Consider the following 15,815-nt stretch of genomic DNA (forward strand, 5'->3'; position numbering starts at 1 on the left):
TATAACGTTCTTGTCTAGTTATTACCAGGCTGATGCTGGGTCTCATAAAAAGGAGAGGGTGAGTGTTCTTCCACCTCGTGTTTTGAGTTTGTATAGTATTGGTAGGATTTCTTTCTTAAACACGTGATAGACTCTATCGGTGCAGCCATCAGGATCTGCAGTCTTCTTTGTGGGGAGGTTTTTCATTACAAATTCTATTTCTTTAACATTTATGACGCAAGTTAGATTTTTTTTATTTCTCCTGTGCCAGTTTTGGTAATTTGTATCTCCCAAGGTGTGATACTATGATTTATAATAAGAAATACACATTTGGTCTTCATCCCCATTCCTGGCACAGAGTTCCTAAAACCCTTGGAATTTCCTAAGTGGGGAGAGCAACAATGGTGTCTTTTGTTGTGTTAATGAGGTGACTTTTGGACTGCACCTAAGAATAGAGGCTGGTTGCCAAGAGAACCAACCCTGTGATTAGACTTGGAAGTTTCAGTCCCAACCCTCTGACCTCAGGGAAAGAGAGAGGGCTGGAGTTCGAATCATTCCCCAATGGCGAATCATTTAATCAATTATGCATATGTAATGGAGCCTCACTATAAACCCAAAAGGATGGGGTTCAAAAGCTTCCAGGTTGGTGAGCACGTGAGGATTTGGGGAGAGTGGTGCACCTAGAGAGGACATGGAAGCTCTATACCCACGCCCTTGCCCCACACCTTGCCCTAGGCATCTCCCCCATCTGCCTGTGCCTGAATTGTATTCTTTTAAAATAAACCAGTGATCTAGTCAGTAATATGGTTTTCTGAGTTCTGTGAGTCACTCTACCAAACTAATCGAACCCAAGGAGGGGGTTGTAGGAACCTCTGATCTACAGCCATCTACAGCTGGTGGGTTAGGCAACAACCTGGCAGCTGAAGGGAAGGGGCCGTCTTCCAGGAATGAGCCCTTAATCTGTGAGATCTGATGATCTGATGCTAGGATGTTATCTCCAGGTACACAGTGTCAGAACTGAGTAGAACTGTAGGACACCTAGTTGGTGTTGGAGAATTGCCTGGGGTGGGAACCCACACCCCCCACAAACGCAAACAAATCTGAACGGGTACCAGAATTCTTACACAGAATTTGCCCATTTCATCTAAACTGTCAAGTTCACAGACATAAAGTTGTCCATAATATCCCCTTTTCATCTTTTTAAATGTCTGCAGGCTCTGAATGATGTCCCCTCTTTTATTCCTGATATCAGTATCTTCTGTTTTCCCTCTTAATCACACAAACTGATTTCTAAAGTTTGAAATCCTTTCCAGAGACTGACATAAAGTTGCTATCTGGTCCGCTGTCAATTCAAAGCCAACTAGAAAAGACATACTGTCAAAAATCTGCTAAACATTTCACCATAGCTTGGCAAAATCCAGTAGTATTCACTCTCTAAGCCATATGTTTTTGGTATCCTTATGCATCCTGAAGACATACGAAAATTTCAGAGCCTTAAGTATCGGCCTTTTTTCCTAGAGATCCCGCTTGATCCAAACATAGTGTTTCAGCAACTAGTTCAAGGTAAGAGTTAGATAAAAGATTATGATGATCAAATTAAAGGCAGCCGAGAGTGGTGACAGAAGCTAAGGAGTAAACAGGGAAAGACGATTCCTCTTCCAAGTTCCTCTAAACTGAAGAGAATTTGCATTATCTCTTATCTAGAGCAGATGCAGTTCTAGTAACCATGAACTATGAATATGAAATGAGGTTTTGTCAATATCTTCAGCGAGGGATTCTATTTGATTCATACCACCCCAAGGGAGATTCCAATGACACCTAGTCTCTCCCACTAAGTCTATAGTGTATAGTGTAACCCTTGTCAAAGGGTACAAGGTTTCAGTTATGCAAGGTTCTGGAGTTCTACTATACAGCACAGTGCTTATAACTAACAATACTGCACTGAACACTTAAAATTTGCTAAGAGGATGGATTTTTTTTTTCTTTTTTGAGAGAGAGAGAGAGAGAGAGAGAGAGACAGAGTGTAACCAGGGGAAGGGCAGAGAGAGCGGGAGACACAGAATCCGAAGCAGCCTCCAGGCTCTGAGCTGTCAGCACAGAGCCCGATGCGGGGCTCGAACTCACAAACTGTGAGATCAATGACCTGAGCCGAAGTTGGACACTTAACCCAGGCGCCCCAGTAGATCTTAATTTAACGGGTTTTACCACAAAAATAACAATAATAGTAATAGTACAAATAGCAGTAGCAATAATACAGGGGCAAGAGGAAACTTTGGGAGGTGATGATTGTGTTTACAGCCTTAATGGAGGAAATGATTTCATGGTATATACTTATCCCCAAACTCACTGAGCTGTACACATTAAGTATGTACAGCTTTTTACATGTCAATCATACTTCAATAAAGGGATTAAAAACACCAAGGCATTGGGGTACCTAGGTGGCTCAGTTGGTTAAGTGTCCAACTTGATTTCAGCTCAGGTCATGATCTCATGGTTTGTGGGTTTGAGCCCAGCATCGAGCTCCATGCATGCTGGCAGTGCAGAGCCTGCTTGGGATTCTCTACCTCCTGCTCTCCCTGCCCCTTCCCTGCTTGTGCTCTCTCTCTCTCAAAATATAAATAAATAAACTTAAAAAAAAATTTTAAGGCCAAGGTATCTAAAATATTCAGAACCCTAAAATATTTGGGCATCTAACAACTACTGTAACAGCAGGACCTTTGAAGAAGCAAGCCATGGACCTCTGTTTAAACAGCTTTGCATCAAAGGCAACTAGTGAAGTTTGGATTTCCTATTAACTCTCAGAAACAGTCTTTACCTAGGAAAAGAAAGCAAAGGAAGTCCATTCACCACTGCTATTCCTTCTTCTATTGGTGTATTCATACCTGCTTTTTCGTATTTCTTGGCAAACAGAGATTCAACCATGGGGTCTAACATAAACATCACTTCCTAGAAGAAAAGAAATACATCGCATATTTGCCATGACATTCAAGGACATCAGTTTTCTCAAAGGCTTCTCTTAATCCTGTGAATTCAAATCATTCTCTTTTGAGATGCCTATCAACCTCCGTTATGCCTTCTCCATTTGCCTACTGGTCTCACTCTGTCAGATCCTCCCGGTCGGTGGCTTTGCTCCTTCTCCAACATTACTTTCAATGACTTCAAGAAATCCTGCTTCTTTTGCAGAATTAGCAATCGGACTCTATAATTAGCTTACATTGTATTTGCATTGTGATAACACAATGTGGATAACTAGTGCATCTCATAGTCCATGAGATTGAAAGACAAAACGGACTCAATGGACAGACAGAACAGGGGCTAGTGTTAAAAGAGGAAGCGTATGTAGAGGGTTATTCTGTTAATAATTATTACTTATGTTAGAATGCTTTCTGAAACCCTTCAGGATGTATACTCAGATAAAGAGTACCATATATACACATGAATGATATATATGAAAGAGCACATATATAGAGATAATGTGTATATATACGTTTTCTGCCGTTGTAACTTTTCCTGGTCTTGACGCAGAGTTAATATGAACAAATGATTATAAGATGCACAAAAGAAATTATTCTACCAGTTACTTGCTCAAATATACCCTTCTGTCAATGACATGAAACAAATTACTTTTATAATACAGCTAAAAGGTAACAATAGCTTCAATATGACCAGAGTCAGAGTTCCATCCGTTTTAAAATGGTAACTTCTGATTAAAATATAACATACAAAAAAGTGGGAGTATCTCACTGTTGAATTTTAAAGTGCTCTTTTGACTTAAAGTTTATTTTATATGAAACGAATATTACTTTGGTATACCAATGACCTGTAGAAATATATACGATTACAAATAGAAGAAAATAATTGTAATGTTAATCCTGAAGTGCTCACTGGCTTAGTCATTTAAATTCTGTCTCCATATTTCTGCCTGTTTTCTTTATACTGATTTCAATTTGGTCAGAAAAATTCCAAAATCAGGGTACCATAAGAATTCAGACTTTGGAAGGAGCTATGAATGTCATTTAGGCCTGTTGTTCTCAAACTTGGAAGGTCACCAGGGAATCTTTTTTAAAGTTAAGGCTTTTCAGTCTCACTTCCAGGGATTCTAATTCATTAGCTTAATGGTGGGAACAAAAATCTGTAGTTTTATAAGTTATGCAAGTGATTATAACGATCACCCAGATTGGTCTGACTTAAATTCCTACCAAAGCAGGAATTCTGTCTGTTATTCCCCCAAGTGAAGGTCATTCTATTTGCAAAGAACACATTGAATTTCAGTTACCTTCTATTAAAAAAAAAAAAAAAAATTCTTCTGAATACTGAGCTCAATCAATTGGCTCATCTATCTATCCACTGACCTTAGTTCTGCCCTTCACAGCATACAAAATAAATCTTATCTCTTTTCCATATTATAATCCTTGAAAATAACTTGGTACAGTGCTTTGTAATTTTCTTTTCCTGCACTTACAAAATTGGTAAGATCCACGTATGTGTGTGTGTGTCTAGGTATATGTCTGTCTGTCTATCTATCTATCTATCTATCTATCTAGAGAGACACACACACATCCATCTACAGAGACACATAAACACAGAAGGGGTGCCAACCCACACACACTTCAAAATCTGTGTATAACTTTCGACTCCCCAGAACTCAGCCACTAATAGCCTCCTATTGACTGGAAGCCTTACTGATGACAGAAACAGTCAACTAACACATATTTTGTATATGATATGTATTATATACTGTATTCTTATAATAAAGTAAGCTAGAGAAAAATGTTATTAACAAAATCATAAGGAAGAGAAAATACATTTACAGCACTGTCTTGTCTTTGTCAAAAAATGTCCACATTTTAGACCCACACAGTTCAAATGTCCATTGTTCAAGGGTCAATTGTATATATCTTCCCTATGGGCAGAGAAGGGTATCAGTAATATATTACTAAATGGGAAAAAAAAATAAATTGAAAACATTTCCTAAAAGCATTAAAATAAAGAAATGATTTCAACTAGGTGCCCAGAGCATTTCCTTCCCCTCACATTCACTCGGTAGGTAATATGTTTCCAGAAGCCAATATGCAGAACCCAGAGGAGAAAGTAGGTCTCCTTCACCAAGCTAACACAAATTCTTTTAAATACTGAATCTTTATTATCAAAATGCTGGGGATTATAGATGTCTAGATATCTTGAGGTTAAAACAAAAAAAAATGATGCCAATATCCCCAAGATCATAACAGCTAAGACATACCCAGAAGAAATGTAATCATTAGTCCAGCTTTCCATCTATCGACATTCAAGGATACTCTCCACATTGTAAGAAAAAGGAAAAACAAAATGTTCCTAAGAATGTAAGTTTTGTCAAGTTGTATTAAAGATTAAGGCAGTGAAGAAGAGTGTAAGTCAAGAGACTATGTCCTCACTAGGTTGTAAGAAGGAAAAAGAAGTTGCAGGATCAGGAGCAGGTCGCGTATGTAGCACTACTCATAATTGTGCCAGATGTGGATCTAGAACAGGGATACACATACAAGAGGGAAAGGCAATAAAAAAAACCAATTCTGAATCAAAAACACACCCAATATCAAATAGAAGACTCAACAGCAGCTGGTGCGACTAAGGAAAAGTAAATACGCTCTTTAACTTGCCATCTTTTGGTAGTAATAGCTAGCTCTGGGCTGCCTAAAAAATTTCCCCCAAACAGATGAATATTCAGAAATATCAAATTTGGGCTCTAGATCTATTCTCTTATTCACAAATCTACACAGCAGGATTTCTTGCATAGTAATAGATAACCGGAAAAAAAGAGGACTTACAAAAAAACAATTTCCATCACATTTAGTTTCTTTAACCTAAGTACGAGGTAACCAGTTGTCTTTCAGATAATTTTAGAAGTACAAAAGGCCAGGGGCGCCTGGGTGGCGCAGTCGGTTAAGCGTCCGACTTCAGCCAGGTCACGATCTCGCAGTCCGTGAGTTCGAGCCCCGCGTCAGGCTCTGGGCTGATGGCTCGGAGCCTGGAGCCTGTTTCTGATTCTGTGTCTCCCTCTCTCTCTGCCCCTCCCCCGTTCATGCTCTGTCTCTCTCTGTCCCAAAAATAAATAAAAAACGTTGAAAAAAAAAAAAAAAAAAAAAAAAGAAGTACAAAAGGCCATCTTCCATATTTTTTTAATGAAGTAAACTACTTGCACAATACTCATTTTTTTAAGAATAAGACAATTTCAACTAAAAAACTATTTTGGTGGGAACAATCCAGAATTAAGCTTTTAAATGGAGATGTCCTCCTACTCCAGACCAATAGAACTTACAGAAGGCTCATAAGATTTAACATATTTAATTCTTTCTGGTCAATTGAAATTAGATAAATAACAGGACAATCTTTAAGCCCACTAACCTTTCGTTTTACTAATCTAATCACATCAACCAGAAAGAAAAACAAGTGCCTACCATATGGTCTTTCTGTAATAGAAGATAGCTGCATTCAATAACAGCATCTGTGCATCTTCAGCGACACTAGCATTGCTCATACTTAAATCACCATGTTGTTAAATATAATAAGATGACAGGTCCCTTCACAGAGCAAAGAACAGAAGAAACTGAATTATCACTTTCCTGCTAGATTATCTGACCTGGTCAAAAGGACAGAAATGAAGGAAGGATCAGAGATTATGTAATCAAGGAATAAGGACTTCATAAAATGTTTAGCTTGGAAGAAACGAATGCTAAGGAACACGAACAATGTGTGGAGAAATCTTCTTTTGACCGGGGTACTCATTTGTTGATGGCCTGTATCTAGTTATGTGTCCCACTCAATACAGCCAAATCCGGACTCCTGCGGAAATGTCCCTCCGTACTTGCTGTTGGCGACTGCTGCCATTCTTAATTCTGACAGGCTTTACCTTTAATCCCAACCTGCAGCACAAAGCTTTTGACACACAATGATATTCTGACATCTAGACTCAGGTATACAAAGGAACACATGTTTAAATAACAGTGTTAGATTACATGGTACTACAACTAGCCTAGAGTGAATCCTAGGCCTCCACTGGAAAAAAACACATGCTTTAAAAAAAAAAAAAAAAAAATTAAGTACTGTTTTGAGTAGTGTGAATCCTTTTCAAAAAGTATTTAAGTATTACTTTAAGCAGTGTAGGTTTCCTAGAAACCAAATTTTCGCAAGACTAGTAACGTATTGCTTATTTTTTAAAATCTGTAAATGGTGTCTTCTTATTGCAGTTTTGGAATCAGGCAACAAAGAGAAAATACAAAAATAATATCACTCCAAATTCTCATCGTCTAGAACTAACAAGTGCTAACATTTTGTCATAGTCAATGTTGTGAACAATTTTAACTTACAATGAAAAGTCTATGATATGAACAATATTTAATAAAGAGCATTAATACATTGGCCATTCATTTTAAGAAAAAAAAGATCACCAATACAGACATATTATCTTTTTATAGTTTCCCCACCAGCCTGATTCCCCATCCACCAGTCTATTAATTACCATTATCTCACCTCTTAGTGCAAATCATTTCATTCATTTCTGCTGCACACTGTCTGGGTTACTGTTACTTGGATACCAGCTTCCCAAAGGAAAGAAAGATGCAAAGAAAAAAGGCACCAAAAATGTGAACAGCAGTTGGTCCTAACGGAAATGGAGGTCTCAGAGACAAAACACCCTACACACTTCTGTCTCATCTAAATTAAGCATTCACATGTTATGTACCCATAGATAAACTCAAAAACACTTTGGAATTTTTCTTAAGTCTTGATTCACTCGTTCATTCGCTCATTGGAAAAAAAAAATGTCTGTGGGCCTATAATGTGCAAGGCATCGTTCTAGGCACGGAAAATACAACGTGAACGAAACAAACTGCACTGAACACATTCTAGATGTACGATCTGTCCAAATAAATAGGCAAAATCAGATGGATAAGCTATGTCAGAGGGAGATGAAGCGATAGGGGAGCAAAATACAACAAGGAAGGAGGGATGGTCGTGTCATGGAACAGGGGAGAGGCCTTCACTAAACCTAACTAACGGTCAGCAAAGGCGACACTCAGGTGACCTCAAGGCAAAACCTGAAGGAGACAAGGAAACGAGCCGTGCAGAGGCCTGAGCGGGGAGAGTGTTCCACGTGGAGGGCACGGCTAGTGGGAAGGCTCTGGGGAATGCCATGCCCAGTGTGTATATACAAGAGTCCAGAAGGGCTAGTACAGACGGAGGACAGTGAAAGTAGCAGGAGGTGAGATCAGGGAGGTGGGAGGGCGGACTGGGACTGTGCATGGAAGAACTTCGGCTTTTAACCCGGAGGGAAATCAGAGGCCATCAGAGGAATGGGAGCAGAGGAGTGACCCTGTGATGTACAGAGAGACGGTACCGTCCGCTCTGGTCTGGTTACCGTGTGGAGAACAGACTCCAAGCTGGCAAGCACTGAAGCTGAGAGACAGTCAACCCGATTTGCAAGGTATGCATGAGGGAGGCCAAAGATCACTCCAAGAAGCCTGACCTGGAAGGTGGGAGTGCCAGTGCTTGAGAGGAGGAGAAAACTGGGAAGGTGGGCAGGAGTGGTTTTCGACATGTCTCTTTACTATCTATCCAAGAAGAGACAGAGTGGCCAAGTGAATGCAGGAATCTGAATTCAAACAGGGGTCGAGACACACACACACACACACACACACACACACACACACTCTCTCTCTCTCTCTCTCTCTCTCCCTCATAGGTGTATATATGAATTATCAGTATATACTTGATACTTAAAACCAAAGTGCTAACCATCACACCATGGAACCCCACTTGATATTTAAAATCATAAAACAGGGTCACCTGGGTGATTCAATCTGTTAAACATCTGACTCTTGGTTTCAGCTCAGGTCATGATCTCCCGGTTTCACGGTTTGAGTCTGATGCTTGGGATTCTCTCTCCCTCTCTCTATGCCCCTCCCCCACTAGCGCTGTCTCTCTCTCAAAATCAATAAATAAACTTAAAAAAAAAAACACTTTTAATAATAAGTAAAACCATAAAACTGAGCACAGAGAGAAGAAAAGAGGGCCAAACTGAGCCCTGCTGTAGATGAAGATTTAGCAGGCCAGAAAGTTGAGGAAACTTCAGGGACTGAGAAGGAGGGATCAGTGAGGCAGGCAGATCATCAAGACAGTACAATACACTGGAATCTAAGTGAACTCTGAATAAAAATTAAAGCCTTTCCTATGTATTCATTCATTAAGTCCACAATATTTATTAAGCACCTACTACGAGCCAGACACAGTAGAAACAAACATGGCACCTGCTCCTATGGAGGTTGCAGTCCAGGGGGGAATAGAGACAAACAAACACGTAAGGACTATTCCTGAGAAAGTACAGGGTGTTTGGGGGATACTGCACTGGGGGCCACTAATCCAGCCTGGGAGGATCAGGAAAGGCTTTCCTGATGAAGTGAAATTGAAGAAAAGACCAGAATGATGAGTCAAAATCAGGCATGGAGGGGTGGCAGGTGGAGGAGGGGGAGCTGGAGGGAAGGGTGAAAGAAAACAGCATTTGTGAGGGCCCAAAGCGGAGAGACTTGTGTTGCCCCAGCGGACCTGACAGCAGTTCAGTACTGAAGTGGAGGAAGAGGTGACATATGACAGGAGAAGGGCTGGACAGGTGCCTTTCTTCCAAAGGCAGTGGGAAGCCCGAAAACTGTTTTCTACAGGGGAACGTTGAGGAGGAGCACTCTGACGACTGCACGGGCAGAGCGTTGGCTGGTGACAAGGCTGGGCAACTGGGAAAGGAGTTTGGAAGTGAGAAGCCGCTGACCTGAACTCGGGTAGTGGCGGTGGGATTTGAAATGCAGACTCCACAGGACTTTGGATAGGAGCAATGAGGAGAGAGAAGGGTCAAGGGTGCTAACCTGGTCTTTGATGGGGACAGATAAGGAGGTGGCGTTGCTACTCACAGAAAGAAGGAACTCAGCAAGAGAAGTCGAATTTGTTAAATTTGAAATGCCTTTGGGCATTTTTTTGGATTAAAAAAAAACTGTTTGGTAAAGAGGCAAAAGGTTCCATAGGTCTGAAGATCAACTATGAAACCTGGGATTGAGCTGTAAGTTTAGAATCACCAGCATGCAGAATAAAGCCATGGGAGAGTGTAAAATGAAACCCAGGGAGAAAAGAGAGGAGTAGAGGAATGGCAAGAGCCTGGCTCTAGGTAAAGCCAACATGAAAGGGGCAGCAGAGGAAGAAGAAGCAGAGGGAGGAAGGGACAGAGACAGAGAACAGGAGAGCACCTGAGAAGGAACGAGGGGGTCTGGGATCGAAGCAAAGTGCACAGGTATTCCAGAAAGAACAGCAAAAGGATGAACTCTCGTGAGTTCATACACAGGAAAATGCCTTCCTGTATCATTTACACCATTCCAAAATCAACCAACCATTGTCTTTCATCAGCTATGGTACACTGTAGTCACAGGATAATCTCAGGCTGGATGAAGAAGCACGCCATAAAAGGAAAGAAATTAATTAGCATTAGTAAATAAGCCTGTCTTGATAACAGGCAGTGAAAAGTGCTAAAAATTCTATCGCTGGGCAACACGAGGGCCTACAGACAGAGTGAAATAAATATGAGAAATAGGAAAAATAACGTGCTCTAAAAAGCTGAGGAAAAAGTTTTTGCCTTTGGTTTAAAAAAAAAAAAAAGCAAGCTGGACCCTAAAGGATGAGCTCTATAGGGTATGAAAGGGGTGATCAGATCACCAAATCTAAACTACGTGATTCTGTAAGCAAAGCTCCTCAAGGCTGGCTGTCAGAACACTTCACAGATGAGGCTGTACACACACACACACACACACACACACATACACCAAAGCACACTTAGCCGGCTCAGAGTGCGGGAAACCATATTTTCAGATATCTAAAGTATTTAATTCTGTATGAAGAGAACTGTGCTATCCTTAGCACACAATCCTTAAATACATTCTACGAAATTGTCACAATTCATTATTTGAAGAGGACTGTTATTTGTTTGGTTTTTAACCTTCTGATATATTCTTGGGGAGTGGTGCTTACATTTATTCATGTATCAACACAATTAGATTCTAATACAGAAGATGAACAAGAAGTTTCTGAATGTTTTCCAACAAAGCAATAGACCTTATCTATAAAAAGTGGAGTTAGCTAATTAGATAAATCCTGAATCAGAGATTTCTATTAATTCACTGCATCGATTTCTTCTGTCCTGCACAGTTAAGTTTCTTGGATGATCAACAGCATCGATATTAAGACATATATGCTCGTCTCTTTTTAGGTTAAAACACATACCAATTTACGATTCAAACACACATTTAGGAACATAGCTATCGGTTTCTAAAATTTTTTAAAGAATGACAGTATTACTTCAGAATGTAATACTTCTAATAAAATTAAACACAAAAATTAATTGCAGTGTCAAAGACTTAAATTATCTATCAACCCAAAGTATTCCAGTGGCAAGTCTCATTTTATTACTAATAAATACGAGATTTAACATGCTTCAGAAGTATCAATGAGAGCTAAATACACAACAATGAAACAGGCAATAATTACTCCTTACCCTGAGATTTTAAGATGCTGTCTGATAGCATATAGCCCCTTTATTTCTATTTCGCATAGAATGTAAGCTATATACCTATTCTTTAAAAACCCAAACAATATTATAGCTTAACACCAAACTCAAGTCTGTGTATAACCTTTAAATGAGCAAAATACAGGCAATGTAATGTTTTCTTGTTTCCCAAACTAGAAATAATGTGGCCATCCCAGCAGTAACATCCAAATGAAAACAAATTTCACAGTCCTTAAAAAAATACATAACTGTCAGTGTTAATATAAGCCAAGTTTGCAACTGGAAACATTGCTTTCTAGCCAAGGACAAGATGTGTCTATTAGAAATTCTTGGTTTCAGGACAACCCTTAACTGACAAAAAAAAAAAAAAAAAAAAAAAAAAAAAAAATCAAATAACATTAGTTCTTGCAAATATAATGCAAATAGCATGCTAATTAAAGTATTCACAAGACAATGACAAATAAGGCTTTGGGACCACAGTACATATTATTATGTAACTACAATACACATTAAGCAATCACCAAAGTTGTAGGGAGGCCTTCCAAAAGGAGTTATTATGGTTTACCATGATCAGAGGATTGTGGTGTTACACTTAATCACATTTTACCTGCAAGCAGGTGTTTACAGGTGTCAAAAAGTAAAATACTGGTCCTAACTGCAAACCTACAGTTCTAACAAGTTGTGCAGTAATGGCATACTGTGCCTACCTCCCTGTATTTTCTGCATAAACTTTCTAATCCAGTATGAAGTCAGATACAGGAAGCAAGTTCTTCTGCATGCTTTAAACACAAAAATTCACCCTGACTCATTTTTACCAAAATGCCAAAACTCACACACTCAGAACTAGAACCCGTGGCCGTAAAGTTAAAATTTAACACTTGCAAAGCACAAATGACAGAATGAGAGCAAAGGCTCTTTGGGGGATGTTACTGTTATCTATCCCATCTGTCAATAAAAATAGAGACGGCTCAAAAGTAAAGTTTAAAATTCAGCGCATTTAGCAAGCAAATTACAGAAATCCCCAATAACCAAGTAAACACAATGTAGTCATCACAGAACTCCAAACATGAAGAGAAAAAAGAATACGAGAGGCAACGGGGTACATGGGTGTAATAAATCAATGGATTTTCTGCTTTCTGTCCTGCCTGCTCCAAAAAAATTTCAGGAAGCCTGGCACAGAATCTTCTGAGCCCTCCCAGAGGCGATGGGCTAAAGGCGATGCAAGCCACCTGACCCCCCGGGGCGGCTCACAGAACTTCTGAGCAGTGAAAGGCAGGCATAAATAAAAGGACAGCAAAGGCAGGAGATTTTTCAGGGAGTTGGAGTTACAACTCTATAAATCTTTTCTTTCCAAGGCTGTGCTTAAACTGTCCACGGGGAAAGACCTGTTTTTCTACCCAGAACAGAGGTCCACACCAACGGTAAGCCAGAATACCCATCAAAGCCAAAGTGAGACTGAGGTCCCGTGGCAACAAGCGTCACCAGCTCCCCTCGCTCCACCTCTGAGGGCAAATCTTGGCGACGGACACACGAAAATGCACAAAGGCACCCCGTAAGCAGCCCAACTCCAAAACTGCTGGAGGACAGGGACTGAAGGAAAAGACACCCGTCAAAGTATTCCCAGCCACCTGCAAGGGGAGAATTCCCAAGTCTGAGGTGATGGGGCATGATGGGGCATTTCAAAATGAGGAAACCCTTCTTGCAGAAGAATGGCTGGAAGTTCCTGGAAACAAAAATGGGCAAGGCTGCACCGCCCTAGGGTCAAGCGGGGGCGTTCCCACAAACCAGTGCAAAAGGGCCCAAAGCCTGTCAGCTGACCCCCCAGCCAGCAGGACACCCCGCGGGCCAGTGGCCCAAGATGCTGCCTCTGCACTTACCTCACACGTGGGGGACCCACAGGCCTTGAGCTTGTCACCATCTCCCTCCGGTAGCCCAGTCCGACGTGTGGCCATCATTTCATTTCAAATGACAAAGAAGGGACCAACCCTTTGGAGTCCACATTGGGGGGAGGAATGCTACCACACACCAAAAAGGGAAGAATTCCACACCAGGCTCCCGGAGGTGCAGGGCTGGTGAAACAAGTAACGTGCCAGGAGGGAATGAAATGTTTTGATGAAGCCCCTTCAAAACGCCCCGATGATTTATTTCTCCGGACTTCAACTGACTTCACCGTCTTCGTCCATTTCTCAAGACTTGAAAAACAAAGACGATGGGTATTCTCGGCAGCTAACGAGGCCAACTGCAGACCGCGGTCCCCCTCCTCCTCGGCGTGACTCCCAGACCAGGAGGAATCCGAGTGGGTCTCGAAGGCTGGAACGTCAGCTCCCAGAGAGATCTCTCCTGGAACAGGGAATGGTTACAAGGGCATGAACTTTCTCCAGACGCTGACCTTAGCCTTGCCACATGTCTACACCAAGTTCGCCTTTCCACCACTTGGAAAGATTATTCGGTCCACGCTGATGGACCTCACGCACGAAAGAGGAAATAATCCTCCTAGAGAAAACTGTCCTGATTTCCTATAAATCAGGAAAAAGAGAGAGAGGGAGAGAGGGAAGCCTCAGAACTGCACGGTGGTTGCGTCAAACACGCCTGGTTGGTGTGCAGCCTTCAAGAAAGAATTTCCCTTTTCTCCAAGTGCATTTTCATCAGTGTGTTTTCTGGGCAGAAGAGAGAGTGTCTACGCTCTCCGGCATCACCCAGACACTTAGGCGTAGCGGAAGTTTTCTCCCCACGAGATGAAAATGGAATAATACTTTTCAAAACCCCTGCTCGCTCCTCTCCACCACCCCCCAAAAAAATAAAAACAAAAAGCCAGCCTCGGAGGCCGGCAGCGCTGGCTGGCCGGCGTTTGCAGGCGAGCCGGGGGAGTCTGGGCGCCCGCACCCGGCGCCCCCGCGCCCCGAGGCTGCCCCGGAGGAGGCGGCTGTTTTGCTTGGCCCGCGGCGGGGCTGGGTGGGGAGGTGTGCGCGGCCGCGGGTGGGACTCGGAAGCAGCTCCGTTTCAGGGACATTATTTCGGAGCGACAGAAACGAAGCCGCAGCCCGGGCAACTTTTATTTACTTGCTTCTCCCCAAACTACCATTCGACGCTATCTTTCCCTTTCCCTGGGGCCACCTAGGGAAGAGGAAAAAAAAAAAAAAAAGAGGAAAAAGAAAACCACCACCCACCTACCACGATTTCCTCCGCCCCTTCCAGAGGCGGGTCGGTGATCTCGATCTCCCGGGAAGGGCGGCCCAAATATGTACTTTTAAAAAGGTGTCGGGAGACCCGGGGGAAAGACAAAAAAACAAACAAAAAAAAACCCAAACAAACAAACAAAAAAAAAAAAACAAACGGAGGGCTTACCCTTCCCAGCCCGCCTGGCCCAGCTTGCGCGGCGCGACAGCGAGCAGGAGCGGGGACGCGGGCCGGGCGCCGGGCCCGGCCGGGACGCGCTAGGCCGCAGGCTCGGTTAATATTCATGAGCGGACGGGAGGCGCCCCTCCTCCACGGCCGGCCGGCCGGACCCCGGCGCCCGCCGCCGGCCTTTGTGCCCTTCCCTCCTTCCTCCGGCCCTCCCTCGCTCCGCACACGCGGGCGCGGCCCCTCCGCCCCCGCCGGGCGCCCGCCGCGGACTCCCTCCGGCCCCGCGCCAGCGCCGGGCGGGGTGGCCTGAGGTGGCGGGAAGGGAGGGAGCCCGCGGCGAGCCGGGCTCTCCACACCCGCCCGCGGGCGCTGCGCCCTGTCGGCTACGGCGGAAAGTAAAACAGACACGCACCGGAGAAAGCGGGGCGAGAGGATCCGCTCAGGGCTGGCCGGCCCCAGGCAGCGCGCCCCGCACGCCCGGAGCGAGCCGGACGGCGCGGGAAGACGATCCGGCGCTGCCCGCCCGCCGCCGCGCTCCGAGGCCGCCGCCCCCGGCCGGCCGCTCCCAGGCACCGCCGCGACCTGCCCCGGCCGGCCCCGGGCTCTCGGCCGCCGCGGGAGGGCGTGGGGCGGGGCGGCGGCCGCCGGACTCTCCCCTCGCCTCGCCGGGCCGGGCCGGGGCCGCGCTCGGGCGCCCGCGATCGCCAAGTGACAGAAGTGCCTCGCTCCGCTGCCGCGCCGAGCTGTTTCCCGGGGGCGGATTTCTCGCTTCTTCCTCCCTGGATCCACCTCCTCCCACTCCACCTCCTTCCCCTCCCCTCCCCAGGGGAGGCTCTGAGGCTGAATATTTTCTGTCTTGAATAATACGGTCCCGGGAACCGACGCTGGAGAAGGGGGATTAGCCGGGGTAGGGGGTACT

The 15,815-nt window shown here is 43.7% G+C and overlaps 1 protein-coding gene across 7 annotated transcripts in view; it reads right to left on the reverse strand.

The window, feature by feature from the left end:
- The window catches only part of ARHGAP21 (Rho GTPase activating protein 21), a 136,854-nt gene extending 121,245 nt beyond the window's left edge, over positions 1–15,609 (reverse strand). For 3 of the 7 annotated variants that reach the window (XM_078450340.2, XM_078450338.2, XM_078450334.2), the window contains exons 1-2: positions 15,309–15,609; positions 13,429–13,891 (exon numbers count right to left, since the gene is read on the reverse strand). In XM_078450340.2, the coding sequence (XP_078306466.2) occupies positions 13,429–13,506 (78 nt within the window). In that variant the 5' untranslated portion in view covers positions 13,507–13,891; positions 15,309–15,609. Of the gene's footprint in view, positions 1–2,861; positions 2,883–13,428; positions 13,892–14,718; positions 14,827–14,896; positions 15,252–15,308 lie in introns of those variants that run through there. The other 4 variants (XM_078450335.2, XM_078450336.2, XM_078450337.2 and 1 more) reach the window with 4 other exon arrangements.
- Between the last annotated feature and the right edge of the window lie 206 nt (positions 15,610–15,815).

The sequence above is a fragment of the Panthera onca genome, chromosome B4, assembly GCF_046562875.1.
Source record: "Panthera onca isolate mPanOnc1 chromosome B4, mPanOnc1 haplotype 2, whole genome shotgun sequence".
NCBI lineage: Eukaryota > Metazoa > Chordata > Mammalia > Carnivora > Felidae > Panthera > Panthera onca.